Genomic DNA, 18,834 nt, shown 5'->3' with positions numbered 1-18,834 from the left:
CCATTGAAAAAAATAAAGTGGGATCCAAAATGGCTGACTTCAAAATGGCCGCCATGGTCACCACCTGTTAGGGCTAGCGGAACGCACCAAATAATAAGAAAGATAGAGTAAGGTGCGCTCGCAGCCCGGAGTCCACCATGCAGAGATGGAGCCTGCTGCCAAGTAATGACGGACTATATGGCGGTACAATGTGGATACACACACGGATTAACTTCACCCTGTGTGAAGGAAGCAAACCCTGTTGCATCACAGGGCCGCGTACCACACCAAGAGCGCAAGCAAGGAGTCTCAGAACTCAATCCCAAGACACAGGATTTGAGTTCATATAGACCTCTTGCGCTCGACACCGCAACTGGGGTGTCAGAGTGAAAGAAATAATAATAAAGATGCACGAGAGTGCGTGCGGTGCCGCACTGGTGGACGCCAGTAACCACCCAGGCTTGGGTCAGGAAAGCCCTGTGAAAGCGCACAGCGCCGCACTGGCGGTCACAGCAGTTAGACGCTGTATTGTGTGTCACGTGCTGATGGCTAAGTCGGGCGCTAGATAGCAATCATCCACCTTACTCGAGCAGTCATACACAAGGGAGGGGATAATTAATGAACGACTTTCACACATCAACACACACACGTTTACAAGTTTATACTAGCGCATGGCTGTGCGGTCATGCGAAGCTTATATAGCTGCAGCATGAACAAGACCTTCCAAAAAAGGACCAATGGGAAGCTGCCACAGAAGTTGAGCACCTTCAGGACCTTCCTGGAGGACCAATGGGACCTGCTGCAGTATCTGAGCATGTGACCCTCGATCTCCAACGGGAGATCTTGCCCTGGGCATGCTCAGAAGGGGAAAAGCAGGACTTAGTCCCAAAAGCGTTTGCTCGCCGCTGCCCAGCACTGGCATCAATGGCAGAAGCTGGAAAAGCAGTAGTTACCCTAAGCACAGAGTGGGACTGAGCAAGACGCTGGGACCAACGTCTCCGCTGAGCAGACTCCACTGCGGCTGGAGAAGAATGGGAGACTGCAGCAGACATGGTTTGAGATTCCCCCTGTGCAGCAGCAAGAACTCGACTCCTAACACCACCCATATTGAAAAGTTTCCCCCTTCCATAATCTAATGTGTTGCAAACAGGAAGATGATATCACCAAAAATTCCCATTTTATTTAGGTGTAACCATATAAATGGCCCACCCTGTAATTTTAAAAATTACAAAAAGGGAAAGAAACAGTTTCAAAAGTTTGGGCACCCTTGTAGATTTGTGTGTTGAGATAACTTTGAGAAAGGTTTCAGATCTTAATTAGCCTTTTAAGGTTATTGCTTGTTCATTATCATCATTAGGAAAGGCCAGGTGATGCAAATTTCCCAGCTTTATAAAAACCCAGCCTCCTCTAACCTTGTGCCAAAAAACAGCAGTCATGGGTTCTAAGCAACTGCCTAGCGCTCTGAAAATGAAAATGGTGGAGGCCTACAAAGCAGGAGAATGCTATAAGAACATAGAAGTGTTTTCAAGTTGCCCTTTCCTCAGTTTGAAATGTAATTAAGAAATGACAGTTAACAGGAAGATTGGAGGTCAGGATAAGGTCTGGAAGGCCAAGCAAGATTTCAGTGAGAGCTGCTGGTAGGTTTGCTAAAGAAGCAAATCAGAATCCCCACTTGACTGCAAAAGACCTTCAGAAAGATTTAGCTCTGGAATTGTGGTACATTGTTCTACTGTTCACAGACACCTGCAAAAATATGGCCTTCATGGAAGAGTCATCAAAAGAAAACCTCTCCTGTGTCCTCACTATAAAATTTAGTGTCATGCATTTTGGAAACAAGTCCTGTGGACAGATGAGGTTAAAATAAAACTATTTGGCCACAATGATCAAAGGTATGTATGGAGAAAAATGGGCACAGAATTTAAGGAAAAAAGCATCTTGCCAACATTCAATGGATAACGGGAATAACGAACTCAACAAAATTGTATAAATCTTTGAAGTAGACATAAAACCATCTGTAAAAAAGCTGTAGTTGAAAAGAGGATGGCTTCTACAAATGAACTGGAAGAATTTTTCAAGGAAGAATAGATGAAAATCCCTCAAACAAGAATTGAAAGACTCTTGGCTGGATTACATGATGTGATACTTGCAAAGGAGGGTGCTACTAAGTACTAGTCATGCAGGATGCCCAAACTTTTGAAATGGTCCATTTTCATTTTTGTAAATTTTAAAATGTAAATGATGAAAACAAATTTTGCCCAAAATTCAAAGGAAATGTGTAATTTTTAACCTTAGGACTTTTAGAGATCATTTCATCTTCAACTTGCTTAAAGGGAACCTGTCACCCCCCCCCCCAGGCGTTTGTAACCAAAAGAGCCACCTTGTGCTGCACTAATGCTGCATTCTGTCAAGGTGGCTCCTTTATTTGGGGTCCCTTCCACCGCTGAAAGAATCATTTTTATAATTTGCCCTCCAAACCTGTAGTTTGTCAGGGGGGCATGTCTTTCCTCCCAGGACACAAACGCCTCCCAGCCATCAGTCATTTCCTCCTTTCCCCTGGCGCCGCCTCCTCAGCGTTCAGTTATGTCCCCGGCACCTGCGCTGTCATTTTTTTTCTCGGGCATGTGCAGTTAGCGCTGCCCTTCCACTGACATCACATGAGGTCTTCATTCTCACGCCTGCGTGTATGCGCAGCCCAAGATTCCCAGCCCCGCAGTGTGAATAAATCAGAAGAGACTGCGGGGCGGGATCTCGGGCCGCGCGTACACGCAGGCGTGAGAATGAAGACATCATGTCATGTCAGTGGAAGGGCAGCGCTAACTGCGCATGCCCGAGAAAAAAAATTACAGCGCAGGCGCCGGGTACATAAATAAAAGAGCCACCTTGACAGAATGCAGCATTAGTGCTGAACAAGGTGGCTCTTTTAGTTACAAACGCCTGAGGGGGGTGACAGGTGCCCTGTAACCGTTCACAGTAAGGGTATGTGCACACGTTGCAGGTTTGCTTCTGGAATGTTCTGTGCTGATTCTGCATCTGGATCGCCCCCACGCCAGGGCAATGGGGTACTCGGAGTCAGGCCCTTCGGTTCTCAAGGGGGATGTCACGGTGGCTGACCTGGTCCGTGGCCCTAGGGACATCCGTATTAAAAGGGAAAGGTCTTTAAAGGGATAATGTTCGTGACGCCACCTGTGGTATTCAGTCAGGGTGACCGATGCTGCAGTGAGGGGTCCGCTGGGGTGACGTTATAGCAGCTAGATGGTATACCTTCCCACAGGTGAAGTGTATCCCCAGGGCTTCCCAGAAGTGTAGATGGTGATGGTGGATGATGTAAGACGCAGTGAATAACGAGAACACAAGGGTGCAGTCTCTTTACCTTTACTGAAGGCTTCAGCATCCACAGTCCAGGGTACAGACCACAGGGTACGCAGAGTCCAGCCGGTCTGAAGGCAAATCCAGAGTCCCCTTATCCAGGTGGAAATCAGTACCCTTCCTCTAGCGCCTGTGTGTTGTAGTACCTCCCTGCTGAGCTTCTCGGTAAGGTCCTCACAACTCTTGTAGGTGTTCTAGATGTTATGTCTTCCTCTCTGTCCCCAGATGGTATGGGTAGGACAAACCCGTATGACTGATGGCCTGAGGCTTTTTACAGGGACCCTAGAGACGCCCCGACCCCCACAAGTTGCCACCGTGTCTTGCCACTGTGTTTCCTAGGTATTAAGGTCGAGCAGCAAACTTGGAATTGACTGTCCTGCCGGTCTCTGGAGCAAGGCTTGGAGACAGTTGCTCCCTCGGTGTTCCGGCCACCGGCTACGTGCCTCAGAAGGAGGCAGCCTATTACAGGGCAGAACTCCTTCTGGTTTTATCACCCTCTACAACACAATTCGCTTTGTGTCCTTTCTCAGGATGCTGCCGCACGTGGGGCAGGTGCAGCTCTGTAGCCTTCTAGCTATCTAGGCCTCTGACAGGATCCCACCCCTGTCAGGGACCCTCTGTCTGCAGCTCCGATGTTCCTCCTTTCCCCCTGTCTGCCTGAGAGGTGTTGCCTGGGCGAAGCCCAGCCAGCTTCTTTCTAACTTTCTATCCAGCCCACCAGTTTTACCCTTCTGTGAGGAGTGCCCTAGTAGATAGGAGCAAGGCTCCCCCTGGTGGTCGGGAGTGTAAAGTGTGGTGTATGGTTTGTGATACCTGGTAGGAAGATCTCCTTTATTGCCATCAGACGTAATATCACTCCCCCTGGTGGAAGAATGACATCACGGCAACGACCAGGACTCTGGGGCGCTACACATCTCTTGGCAGAAAACGCAGGTGCGGATTTGATGCATTTTTCTTGCAGATTTTGTGTGGTTTTCCTGCAGATTTACTGTGGATTCTGTACGAATTTCTATAATGGACTGGGTGCAGAAACGCTGCAGATCCGCAGAAAAGAAATGACATGGTCTTTTTTTTAATCTGCTGCATTTTCTGTGCAGATTTTTCCACACCATTAGCACAGCATTTTTTTTTTGTCATTGATTTACATTGTACTGTAAATCATTAGCAGATCTGCAGCATTTCTGCACGGAAAAAACCCTGCAGTTCTGCAGGAAATCTGCAACGTGTGCACATACCCTAACAGTAATTTTGACTAGGGGTGCCCAAACTTTTACACGTCATTGTATACTGTATGCAGGGCCAGACTGGCCATCTGGCAATTCTGGCAAATGCCAGAAGGGCCTGTCTGGTTGTGGGCTGCCTTGTCTGCTACATTGTTAGCAGAATCGGTGTTCTCAAGATACCAATACTGTTAAGAGTTGTGACGGAGCACAAAGTTGCTGACTCCGTCATTTATCCCAGCAGACCACAGGTATTATTAGAAATATTGGTCTTGTAGTAAATCTTGCTCTCCTCCATCCAAGGTAATATTAGTAATATATTGAATCTGGTGGTCAGTGGCAGGGGCAACATGGGCCTGTGTGATTGCAAATGCCAGGGCTGAATTTCAGTCCCAGTCCGTACCTGACTGTATGTATATTATAGGATGGCTAGTGCTCAGGTCCGTGATGGGAGGTATGTGTCACCAAGGTTGTTAGCCTCAATGAGCGGAGAGCAGACTCAAGCACATTTACTTCTGAGAGTTTTCTTCAGAGCGCAGCCAGAAAGAAATGGGTGGGTGAGGCTGCTCCCATCTATTCACCCTGGAAGTTGAACTGCCTATTTAAGACATCTCAGATGGTTTATTCCTTTCCCTGGGTGTAAGAGTTGGAAAGACCTCTTACTGCTGTGTTCTGTTGATCAGTCTAGGCCAGAGGCAGGAGAGTCTGAAACGTATGGGCTATTGTTGTTCAGGTGAACGCACACTTATTAATGTGCCTGAGGCATATGAACTGTTTTGTTTCCTTTTTTAACTTATTGCCAAGAAAGGCTCTATTTGTGTTCTGAGCACTGACTGGTTTCTGGGCATGTAATAAAGTGCTCACTGTTTGTTACAAGAACATTGTGACTGTGTGAATTCTGCCAACTAGCAAATAACTGAATTTCTACTATATATGTATATATCACATACGTAGATGCAGTGTATATACAGTACAGAGCAACAGTTTGGACACACCTTCTCATTTAAAGATTGTTCTGTATTTTCATGACTATGAAAATTGTACATTCACACTGAAGGCATCAAAACTATGAATTAACACGTGGAATTATATACTTAACAAAAAAGTGTGAAACAACTGAAATTATGTCTTATATTCTAGGTTCTTCAAAGTAGCCACCTTTTGCTTTGATGACTGCTTTGCACACTCTTGGCATGAGTTTCATGAGGTAATCACCGGAAATGGTTTTCACTTCACAGGTGTGCCCAGTCAGGTTTAACAAGTGGGATGTCTTGCCTTATAAATGGGGTTGGGACCATTAGTTGTGTTGTGCAGAAGTCTGGTGGATACACAGCTGATAGTTCTACTGAATAGACTGTTAGAATTTGTATTATGGCAAGAAAAAAGCAGCTAAGTAAAGAAATACGAGTGGCCATCATTACTTTAAGAAATGAAGGTCAGTCAGTCCGAAAAATTGGGAAAACTTTGAAGGTCAGTCAGTCACCAAGAGTCACCTCTGCTTCTGAGGATAAGTTTATCCAAGTCACTAGCCTCAGAAATCGCAGGTTAACAGCAACTCAGATTAGAGACCAGGTCAATGCCACACAAAGTTCTAGCAGCAGTCACATCTCTACAACAACTGTTAAGTGGAGACTTTGTGCAGCAGGCCTTCATGGTAAAATAGCTGCTAGGAAATCACTGCTAAGGACAGGCAACAAGCAGAAGAGACTTGTTTGGGCTAAAGAACACAAGGAATGGACATTAGACCAGTGGAAATCTGTGCTTTTGTCTGATGAGTCCAAATTTGAGATCTTTGGTACCAGTCACTGTGTCTTTGTGCGACGCAGAAAAGGTGAATGGATGGACTCTACATGCCTGGTTCCCACCGTGAAGCATGGCAGAGGAGGTGTGATGGTGTGGGGGTGCTTTGCTGGTGACACTGTTGGGGATTTATTCAAAATTTAAGGCATACTGAACCAGCATGGCTACCACAGAATCTAGCAGCGGCATGCTATTCCATCCGGTTTGCGTTTAGTTGGACCATCATTTATTTTTCAACAGGACAATGACCCCAAACACACCTCCAGGCTGTGTGAGGGCTATTTGACCAAGAAGGAGAGTAATGGGGTGCTACGCCAGATGACCTGGCCTCCACAGTCACCAGACCTGAACCCAATCGAGATGGTTTGGGGTGAGCTGGACCGCAGAGTGAAGGCAAAAGGGCCAACAAGTGCTAAGCATCTCTGGGAACTCCTCCAATATTGTTGGAAGACCATTTCCGCTGACTACCTCTTGAAGCTCATCAAGAGAATGCCAAGGGTGTGCAAAGCAGTCATCAAAGCAAAGGGTGGCTACTTTGAAGAGCCTAGAATATAAGACATATTTTCAGTTGTTTAACACTTTTTTGTTAAGTATGTAATTCCACATGTGTTAATTCATAGTTTTGATGCCTTCAGTGTGAATTTACAATTTTCATAGTCATGAAAATACAGAAAAATCTTTAAATGAGAAGGTGTGTCCAAGCTTTTGCTCTGTACTGTATATAATGAGAAAGCGTCACTGGAAAAGTGCTGGAGGGTAAATACGTTTCACTGAGGCTATTAGCTTCAGTGATTTCAAACCCAGAGGTTTTGTTGAGAAGGGTTTATCGGCCATTTTATGGGCTGGATTTTTGTGGACAACTGTTGTGAATTTGCTTTTTGCTCCCTCTAGTGGTTACTAGTTTTTTGACTCTGGTTTTTCTGTCATTCCTTTTATCCGCACCTGGGTCGTTAGTTAGGGGTGTTGCTATATAAGCTCCCTGGACCTTCAGTTCAATGCCTGGCAACGTAGTTATCAGAGCTAGTCTGCTGTGCTCTTGTCTACTGATCCTGGTTCCAGTTATATCAGCTAAGTCTGCCTTTTGCTTTTTGCTATTTGTTTTGGTTTTGTATTTTTGTCCAGCTTGTTCCAAAACTATATCCTGACCTTTGCTGGAAGCTCTAGGGGGGCTGGTGTTCTCCCCCCGGACCGTTAGACGGTTCGGGGGTTCTTGAATTTCCAGTGTGGATTTTGATAGGGTTTTTGTTGACCATATAAGTTACCTTTCTTTATTCTGCTATCAGTAAGCGGGCCTCTCTGTGCTAAACCTGGTTCATTTCTGTGTTTGTCATTTCCTCTTACCTCACCGTTATTATTTGTGGGGGGCTTCTATCCAGCTTTGGGGTCCCCTTCTCTGGAGGCAAGAAAGGTCTTTTGTTTTCCTCTACTAGGGGTAGCTAGATTCTCCGGCTGGCGCGTGTCATCTAGAATCAACGTAGGAATGATCCCCGGCTACTTCTAGTGTTGGCGTTAGGAGTAGATATATGGTCAACCCAGTTACCACTGCCCTATGAGCTGGATTTTTGTATTCTGCAGACTTCCACGTTCCTCTGAGACCCTCGCCATTGGGGTCATAACAGTTTGCCAGGCCAGTATTAAATGTTTAATGCATTGCAGAAGAGGGATTATAAGAAAGAAGATTCTGAGTTTTTTTTTTTTTTTTCTTCTTCCCCTTTACCTCAGAGTGGCTATGCTTGCTGCAGACATGAATGTCCAGACCTTGATTACAAGTGTGGACCAGCTGGCTACTCGTGTGCAGGGCATACAAGACTATGTTATCAGAAATCCTAGGTCAGAACCTAAAATACCGATTCCTGAACTGTTTTCCGGAGACAGGTTTAAGTTTAGGAATTTCGTGAATAATTGTAAATTGTTTTTGTCCCTGAGACCCTGTTCATCTGGAGATTCTGCTCAGCAAGTAAAAATTGTTATTTCGTTCTTACGGGGCGACCCTCAGGATTGGGCTTTTTCGCTGGCGCCAGGAGATCCGGCATTGGCTGATCTTGATGCGTTTTTTCTGGCGCTCGGTTTACTTTATGAGGAACCCAATCTTGAGATTCAGGCAGAAAAGGCCTTGCTGGCTATGTCTCAGGGGCAGGACGAGGCTGAAGTGTATTGCCAAAAATTTCGGAAATGGTCCGTGCTGACACATTGGAACGAGTGTGCACTGGCCGCTAATTTTAGAAATGGCCTTTCTGAAGCCATTAAGAATGTTATGGTGGGTTTTCCCATTCCCACAGGTCTGAATGATACTATGGCACTGGCTATTCAAATTGACCGGCGGTTGCGGGAGCGCAAAACCGCAAATTCCCTCATGGTGTTGTCTGAACAGACACCTAATTCGGTGCAATGTGATAGAAAAACCGCAAATTCCCTCATGGTGTTGTCTGAACAGACACCTGATTTAATGCAATGTGATAGAATCCTGACTAGAAATGAGCGGAAAATTCATAGACGCCGGAATGGCTTGTGCTACTACTGTGGTGATTCTACACATGTTATCTCAGCATGCTCTAAACGTATAGCTAAGGTTGTTAGTCCTGTCACCGTTGGTAATTTGCAACCTAAATTTATTCTGTCTGTAACTTTGATTTGCTCACTGTCATCTTATCCTGTCATGGCGTTTGTAGATTCAGGTGCTGCCCTGAGTCTCATGGATCTCTCATTTGCTAAGCGCTGTGGTTTTACTCTTGAACCATTAGAAAATCCTATTCCTCTTAGGGGTATTGATGCTACACCATTGGCAGCAAATAAACCGCAGTATTGGACACAGGTTACCATGTGCATGACTCCTGAACACCGCGAGGTGATACGTTTCCTGGTTTTACATAAAATGCATGATTTGGTCGTTTTAGGGCTGCCATGGTTACAGACCCATAATCCAGTCCTGGACTGGAAGGCTATGTCAGTCTCAAGTTGGGGCTGTCGTGGTATTCATGGGGATTCCCTGCCTGTGTCTATTGCTTCTTCTACGCCTTCGGAAGTTCCGGAGTATTTGTCTGATTATCAGGACGTCTTCAGTGAGTCTGAGTCCAGTGCACTGCCTCCTCATAGGGACTGTGACTGTGCTATAGATTTGATCCCAGGCAGTAAATTTCCTAAGGGAAGACTGTTTAATCTGTCGGTACCTGAACATACCGCTATGCGGTCATATATCAAGGAGTCTCTGGAGAAAGGACATATTCGTCCGTCTTCTTCCCCTCTTGGTGCGGGATTCTTTTTTGTGGCAAAAAAGGACGGATCTTTGAGACCTTGTATTGATTATCGGCTTTTAAATAAGATCACTGTCAAATTTCAGTATCCTTTACCGCTGTTGTCTGACTTGTTTGCCCGGATTAAGGGTGCCAAGTGGTTCACCAAGATAGACCTTCGTGGTGCGTACAACCTTGTGCGCATTAAGCAAGGTGATGAATGGAAAACCGCATTCAATACGCCCGAAGGTCATTTTGAGTACTTGGTGATGCCTTTTGGTCTCTCCAATGCGCCTTCAGTTTTTCAGTCCTTTATGCATGACATTTTCCGGAAGTATCTGGATAAATTTTTGATTGTTTATCTGGATGATATTTTGGTTTTTTCTGATAATTGGGATTCGCATGTGGAGCAGGTCAGGTTGGTCTTTAAAATTTTGCGTGAAAATTCTTTGTTTGTCAAGGGCTCAAAGTGTCTCTTTGGTGTACAGAAGGTTCCCTTTTTGGGGTTCATTTTTTCCCCTTCTGCTGTGGAGATGGACCCAGTCAAGGTCCGAGCTATTCTTGATTGGACTCAGCCCTCGTCAGTTAAGAGTCTTCAGAAGTTCTTGGGCTTCGCTAACTTCTACCGTCGTTTTATCGCTAATTTTTCTAGCATTGTGAAACCTTTGACGGATATGACCAAGAAGGGCTCCGATGTAGCTAACTGGGCTCCTGCTGCCGTGGAGGCTTTCCAGGAGTTGAAACGCCGGTTTACTTCGGCGCCTGTTTTGTGCCAGCCTGACGTCTCACTTCCCTTTCAGGTTGAGGTGGATGCTTCGGAGATTGGGGCAGGGGCCGTTTTGTCGCAGAGAGGCCCTGGTTGCTCTGTTATGAAACCTTGTGCCTTTTTCTCTAGGAAGTTTTCGCCTGCCGAGCGAAATTATGATGTGGGCAATCGGGAGTTGTTGGCCATGAAATGGGCATTTGAGGAGTGGCGTCATTGGCTCGAGGGTGCTAAGCATCGTGTGGTGGTCTTGACTGATCACAAAAATCTGATGTATCTCGAGTCTGCTAAACGCCTTAATCCGAGACAGGCCCGCTGGTCATTGTTTTTCTCCCGCTTTGATTTTGTTGTCTCGTATTTACCTGGTTCAAAGAATGTGAAGGCCGATGCTCTTTCTAGGAGCTTTGTGCCTGATGCTCCTGGAGTCGCTGATCCTGTTGGTATTCTTAAAGATGGAGTTATCTTGTCAGCTATTTCTCCGGATCTGCGACGTGTGTTGCAGAGATTTCAGGCTGATAGGCCTGAGTCTTGTCCACCTGACAGACTGTTTGTCCCGGATAAGTGGACCAGCAGAGTCATTTCCGAGGTTCATTCCTCGGTGTTGGCAGGTCACCCGGGAATTTTTGGCACCAGAGATCTGGTGGCCAGGTCCTTTTGGTGGCCTTCCTTGTCAAGGGATGTGCGGTCATTTGTGCAGTCCTGTGGGACTTGTGCTCGAGCTAAGCCTTGCTGTTCTCGTGCCAGCGGTTTGCTCTTGCCCTTGCCTGTCCCGAAGAGACCTTGGACACATATCTCCATGGATTTCATTTCTGATCTTCCGCTATCTCAGGGCATGTCCGTTATCTGGGTGATATGTGATCGCTTCTCCAAGATGGTCCATTTGGTTCCTTTGCCTAAGCTGCCTTCCTCTTCCGATCTGGTTCCTGTGTTTTTCCAGAACGTGGTTCGTTTGCACGGCATCCCTGAGAATATTGTGTCTGACAGAGGATCCCAGTTCGTTTCCAGGTTCTGGCGATCCTTTTGTAGTAGGATGGGCATTGATTTGTCGTTTTCGTCTGCTTTCCATCCTCAGACTAATGGACAGACGGAGCGAACCAATCAGACTTTGGAGGCTTATTTGAGGTGTTTTGTCTCTGCTGATCAGGACGATTGGGTGACATTCTTGCCGTTGGCTGAGTTTGCCCTTAATAATCGGGCTAGTTCCGCCACCTTGGTTTCACCTTTTTTCTGCAACTCTGGTTTCCATCCTCGCTTTTCTTCAGGTCATGTGGAGCCTTCTGACTGTCCTGGGGTGGATTCTGTGGTGGATAGGTTGCAGCAGATCTGGAATCATGTGGTGGACAACTTGAAGTTGTCACAGGAGAAGGCTCAGCGCTTTGCCAACCGCCGCCGCGGTGTGGGTCCCCGACTACGCGTTGGGGATTTGGTATGGCTTTCTTCCCGCTTTGTTCCTATGAAGGTCTCCTCTCCCAAATTTAAACCTCGTTTTATTGGGCCTTACAAGATATTGGAAATCCTTAATCCTGTATCTTTTCGTCTGGATCTTCCTGTGTCGTTTGCTATTCACAATGTATTTCATAGGTCCTTGTTGCGGCGGTACATTGTGCCTGTAGTTCCTTCTGCTGAGCCTCCTGCTCCGGTGTTGGTTGAGGGCGAGTTGGAGTACGTGGTGGAGAAGATCTTGGATTCTCGCCTCTCCAGGCGGAGGCTTCAGTACCTGGTCAAGTGGAAGGGCTATGGTCAGGAGGATAATTCCTGGGTGGTCGCCTCTGATGTTCATGCGGCCGATTTAGTTCGTGCCTTTCATGCCGCTCATCCTGATCGCCCTGGTGGTCGTGGTGAGGGTTCGGTGACCCCTCACTAAGGGGGGGGTACTGTTGTGAATTTGCTTTTTGCTCCCTCTAGTGGTTACTAGTTTTTTGACTCTGGTTTTTCTGTCATTCCTTTTATCCGCACCTGGGTCGTTAGTTAGGGGTGTTGCTATATAAGCTCCCTGGACCTTCAGTTCAATGCCTGGCAACGTAGTTATCAGAGCTAGTCTGCTGTGCTCTTGTCTACTGATCCTGGTTCCAGTTATATCAGCTAAGTCTGCCTTTTGCTTTTTGCTATTTGTTTTGGTTTTGTATTTTTGTCCAGCTTGTTCCAAAACTATATCCTGACCTTTGCTGGAAGCTCTAGGGGGGCTGGTGTTCTCCCCCCGGACCGTTAGACGGTTCGGGGGTTCTTGAATTTCCAGTGTGGATTTTGATAGGGTTTTTGTTGACCATATAAGTTACCTTTCTTTATTCTGCTATCAGTAAGCGGGCCTCTCTGTGCTAAACCTGGTTCATTTCTGTGTTTGTCATTTCCTCTTACCTCACCGTTATTATTTGTGGGGGGCTTCTATCCAGCTTTGGGGTCCCCTTCTCTGGAGGCAAGAAAGGTCTTTTGTTTTCCTCTACTAGGGGTAGCTAGATTCTCCGGCTGGCGCGTGTCATCTAGAATCAACGTAGGAATGATCCCCGGCTACTTCTAGTGTTGGCGTTAGGAGTAGATATATGGTCAACCCAGTTACCACTGCCCTATGAGCTGGATTTTTGTATTCTGCAGACTTCCACGTTCCTCTGAGACCCTCGCCATTGGGGTCATAACAGACAACCATAGAGTGGGTGGGAGGTTGTCCACCTTATGTCCACCCCAGGGTGTGGTCTGGGATTTAAATAGTTGGCCTTCTGAGGCCTTCAGTGTTCCGTAGGCCTGGAGAGTGGAACTCCTGTGCTATGTGTCCTGACAAGGAAGCTGAACCTGTGTATTTTGCTATTTTCTGAACGGGCAGATCCCCGCAACCACACACTGTGCTGTATGTTATGTTTTGTTTTACATTAATCCAGAAAGGCCTTGTTTATTTTTGCTAACTCTGCACTGGCTTATTCAGCATCCCTAATACTCTCACCCTCACACTCACACACTCTCACACTCACGCAGCCTCTTGCGTGGTACCACCAGCGGAACACCGTCGCGAACACAACGCCGCCAGGATCAGCTGAATGATTCACTGACTGCCGCCATCTTTGTACAGGAGAAGTGCATGCGCAGTTTTAATGTGACCGTCGTTATCTGTCTGCACAAAGACAGCGGTGATCTGATTTACTGCGCCTGCGTGAATTACGTGCAGGTGCAGTGAATCAATTGGCTGATCCCGGCGGCAGATGTGCGACGTGTCTACAGGCAGAGCAAGCCGGTCACATTAAAGGGGTTTTCCCACGAACGAAAGTGTCTGACCGTGTACGGAGCATACCACATCTCCTGGGCAGGGGAGGAAGCAAAAGATAATACTGACATTACAGCAGGGGATCACAGTGGATTCATTTTGTGAGGTAAAATATTTCACTGACTGTTTTTAAAAAATATTTTACCCCACAAAATGTATCCTCTGCAATCTCCTGCTGTAATGTCAGTATTGTCTTTTGCTTACTCCCCTGCCTAGGAGCTGTGGTATGTTTGGTACACACTCAGACACAGACAATTTTTAAAATTAACTTTTGTTCATGGGAAAACCCCTTTAAAAAGCAAATATCAACGCCAATATGGCTCCTCCTATAAAGTATGACAATGAAAGGAAAGCAGCAAAGGCACAATGTCGAAGACAACACAGGGCAAATGAGACTCTTGAAGAGCAACAGCATCGCTGGGACAAAAACAATGCATATAAGCGTAGGCGTCAAGTACATGAGTCCCTGATGCAACAGTCATTAGATTATCACAGGATGCCATTAGGCAACAACAGCGCCGCATGCCTGCCCCATCGTGACATTACTGCCCTCCCGATGTGATAGCATCGGGCCTCCATCTAGTATATATATATATATATATATATATATATATATATATATATATATATATATATATATATATATATATATACACACACTATATATACACTGCAAGAACGTGTTCATATGATGTGTGTATATATATATATATCAAATAAATACACACATATATATATATATATATATATATATATATATATATATATACACAAATATATATAATTTCCCTGTTTACTCGGCCTAGCTTCGGTGTGCAAACCTGACCTTTTGTAAAATCTCATTAGGAGTGAGTAACAGCCTAAGGTGGGGGGGGGGCGTGACTCCCACTGCTCTTATCAAATATTTATTATGTTTTTGGAGCATGCCTATTCTTTTTCCTATTAAATCAATAGTCTTAGCATTTTAACAATGGACATGAGCATACTTGGTAATGATGACTAAGATGATATAGACAAAATCAGAAGGAACTAAAGACTATTCAATAATCAGACAATATCACATATATGAACCCTTTTGGTTTTTGAACAAAGGACCATGTCATAAGGAAGTGGAATTTTTAATAAACTTCCTGGCACAATATCAATATTGAGCAAGATATGAATTAATAATAAGTAGATTAAAGGAAGTTAGCATAAAGACTGTACTGGTTTAAGTACTTTTCTTGTATATATCCAAATTTGATGTCTGCAAATCCGTTTATTCAAATGGAAAAAAAATCCCTCGGAAAATACTATCGTCACTTACTCAGGTGACAAATGTTGAGCTGTAAATTTCCTTTAATTTCATTCATTTACTGTAAATCTTAATCTAAATTGCATTTGAAATCTGGATAAAAGACCACCATTAAGCAGCATTTGCTACATCTATATCCCCTGCATACTTTAAGCGGTTTCCTCTGTAATGATCTCATTCATCTCTATATCACAGCTTGACATGCCACAAGTATTTTACTGGGGATTTATAAAGGCCAGTGATGTAAATGTAAAAGGCATATACAGTACATTCCTACTTATGGTATCTTGCATTGACACACTTTATGTGTGTATTATGTGTGTAGTAGCAGTGCCAGTGAGTATTCCGGCAGCTGTCCTCTGCTTGTAAGCAGCACATGACGTCCCTGCTATATGCTTACAAGCATAAATCAGCTGCTGGCATCGGAACAGGAAGCTGTGAGGGAGCGCAGGAAGGTAAGTAGAATGGTTTGTTTTTATAAACGTTTTTCTGATGGGACCATGCATACCAGAATAGTGATGAGGAGGCCATGCATACCAGGATGGGGATGAGGAGCCATGCATATCAGGATGGGGAAGAGGGTATATTCATACCAGGATAGGAATGAAGGGGCCCTGCATACCACTATAGGGATGAGGGGGTCATACATACCAGGATAGGATTGAGGGGATTCACATATACCAGAATAGGGATGAGGGGGACACGCATACCAGCAAAGGGATGAGGAGGTTATGCATACCAGGGTAGGGATGAGGGGGCCATGCATACCAGGATGGGGATGGGTGCCATGCATACCAGGATGGGTATGAGGGGGCCATGCATACCAGGATAGGAATGAGGGGGCCATGCATACCAGGATAAGGATGAGGGGCCCATGCATACCAGGATGGTGATGAGGGGACCATTTATACCTAGATTGGGGAGATATATACCAGGATAAGGGATATTAGTACAGAATTGACCACAGTTTTTGCTTCAATTTTTTTTTCAATTTCCTCCTCTAAAACCTAGGTGCGTCTTATAGTCCGGTGAGTCTTATAGTCCAAAGAAAACGTAGTCTTTTGTCATCCTGCATATTTCTACACAGTAAGAGGGGTTGAAGCCTCACAGTGAATGACTGGTGGGAAGGCTTACAATTAAAGAGGGTCTGTCAGTAAGAATCTCACCAGTAGTGCAGGACAGGGCATGATGGAATATTTCCATTGATACCTATTTTATATCTCTCCAGTGCTTAGTTACACTGAAAATTGTATTTTAGTCATAAATTAGGCACACAAGTGCGATGGTAGGCACATAAGTGAACATGTCTTCGACTCCTCTTTGCTTCTCCCCAGTCTCTGCCCTGTACCCAGCTTTCTAATTTACAGTGTAGAAATGCGGCCATGTGAGATAAATGGCACCAAACCTATGAGTCCTGTGATTGGCTGCAGCAGTCACAGTAGTCATGATGTCACAGCTGCAGACATGTCAACAAAGACCACAGGCATTATACTAACACAACCCTTTAAGTATATTTGCATAAAGTGAAAAAACCCCTTTAAGGATTGGATTTTTTTTAAAGTAACCAATTATACATTGGGATTATTGGCTATTAATCCTTTTACTGCAATTAATGTTAAAAAAAACCTTCCACTTTTCTGATCATACCAGTTTTAATATTCTAAGGCTATCTTTTTTCAATACCAAATGACCTTCTATACAATACATTCAAGTAAAGTTTGGGTCTCGTTTTCAATACAGAAATCTTATAAAAAATTCATCTGAGTGATATTCTGTGACATACATTTTTCATAAGTCTGCTCCATCAGAAAAAAAGACCTGGACATGTAACCAGATGGTCTCTTCAACTGGGACTAATATGTTTTATTCTGGACCCCTTGCTGTTTTGTATCTGGCAAGCAATAACAAAAGGAACAGTTTAATTTTAATTGGATTTAATTTAAAGCTCATTATTTTAACACCCATAATAATGACAATAAGCCGTCTGCTTTTTCACAAAACATCTGAATAGAATATATTATGCAGCCAACATTTATTAGACTCTTTTAGGTTTTTCTAGAGGAATGGTCGATGTGATGTGCATGTAAAAGATGATGAAAGAAATACATACTCTTCTTTTACATACTTTTTCTTACAGTTTTGCAGTTTTGTAGGAATTGTACATATTCACTAATTATGGAGGACACAGATGAATAAAAAATGGTTTATAGACAACTAAATTATTTTTCTTACTATGAGCCAAAAAAACTAACAGGCAGATCGTTTCTAACCAGTTATCAACTACCTGCCTGTTCTATCTGGCACCAACTCAAAGCGGTCACTGACCGCTCCTGCCAGCAATTCAGATGCATCACATCAACAGAACTCATCTTCTTCTGGGCTGCTCTGTCAATGGGGCTGACATCAAACTGATTGACAGAAAGCTCACTGGCAGTCACGTCTCATCAACAGAGAAGAGCGGAAGAGAAGCCATTGGTCTGTCAACGTGACATGCTGGGTATGCCTCCTATTACTTGCTATCAATATCTACACATAATCGCTAATGCAGTAAAATACTGATGTGTCAACAACTGAGTGACAGGAATTAGTTAAAACCATTCAAGTGATTTTAGAACCTGACTGAGAACAAACGGACACAAGAAAATGAACTCTGATCAAGTCATTACAGTCTATAGTCTCGTCAGGGGTCAATACGAACGCCGTTTTTAGGGGGATTCAGATGGAATCACCTGAATGCACAGCTGAAAACATACGGTCTTACTGAAAAATTTCTTTGTAATTAAACAATGAAATTGCACCCCATATTATCACCCCAATACAAGTTATAGGTGATATATTTATGTTTAAAGAGAATTTTTCACCAAATTTTTCATGTTGAACTGAACACACGATGTACCAGTGGCTGTAGAGCGGAATACAACTTGTTTGTTTGCTTTTAGTTTAGCCTCTCCGTTGTGGAAATATTTGCAATAAATAGTATTTGGCACCTAATGAGTTCAGTTTTATTAAGGCCAAGTGGATGTTATCAGAAATACATGCCGCCAACTATTTAATAACACCCACTTAGAATTAATAAAAGTTAACTCATTAGGTGCCAAATACATTATTGCTAACATCTCCGCAACAGAGAGGTGAAATAAAGAAACAAGCAAAGTTTTATTCCGCTCTGCAGCCATTATTACATTGTGTGTTCGGTTCAACATGAAACATTTGGTCCTCTTAGCATGCAGTAATACAAAAAGAATAACATCTTTAAGGAACCAATGGAATCTCATAGGGCAGAGTGGGAAATACCAGGTGATAGGCACAATCTTCTCATCCTACAAATAGTCTACAATCTGTATCAATCTGACAACCACCACCTATATAATTACTATTGGAATTGGGATAGCACTGATTCACTTTACCTATTATTTTGCGGTCTCACAAACTACTCACCTTTCGGTTGACCATAGAAGGACAGGTACATGGCTTAAAGAGCTTACTCCTAAAGCACAGGCACAGGACAGGAGAAGCCCAGGTAGAAGCTGCATGACTGCCAGCAGAGAAGGACTAAGACTCTACACAGCTAACAAAGCCATACAAAAGAGGAAAACCAGTTCTTTCTGCAGCTTCTGGTTAGTACCAAGACAGGGGGCCTGCTGTTTTGGGTAAACTTGCAGCTTGTATATATAATAAATAGACCAGCCCCTGTTTATTTTCCATTTCAACCCAATGAAAAGGTAACCGATGCACAAAAGGTTTACAAATTTCTATTTCTTCTTTGTACTTTCATGCTGATTTCTAATTTGATTGCTAGTTTTGAATTCGAACAGAACTACATCGTGGAACTTATTACTCACTGTATGTTATATGAGTGTCTATATAACTCATTTTAATCAATGTGTATTTACAAAAATGCCTCGAAATGTAACATGGTTAAAAGTAAATTG

The 18,834-nt window shown here is 44.2% G+C and overlaps 1 protein-coding gene across 1 annotated transcript in view; it reads right to left on the bottom strand.

Moving 5' to 3' along the window:
* LOC143776046 (V-type proton ATPase subunit S1-like) overlaps positions 1-18,525 on the bottom strand; it is a 223,972-nt gene extending 205,447 nt beyond the window's left edge. The window contains exon 1 of the mRNA XM_077264939.1: positions 18,341-18,525. Coding sequence (XP_077121054.1) covers positions 18,341-18,435 — 95 coding nt within the window. The 5' untranslated portion in view covers positions 18,436-18,525. The remainder of the gene's footprint in view (positions 1-18,340) is intronic.
* Positions 18,526-18,834: the final 309 nt, after the last annotated feature.

Source organism: Ranitomeya variabilis, chromosome 5 (assembly GCF_051348905.1).
Source record: "Ranitomeya variabilis isolate aRanVar5 chromosome 5, aRanVar5.hap1, whole genome shotgun sequence".
In the NCBI taxonomy this organism is placed as follows: Eukaryota; Metazoa; Chordata; class Amphibia; order Anura; family Dendrobatidae; genus Ranitomeya; species Ranitomeya variabilis.
The sequence above is the reverse complement of the archived record's forward strand: the minus strand, read 5'-3'. Positions and strand labels throughout refer to the sequence as shown.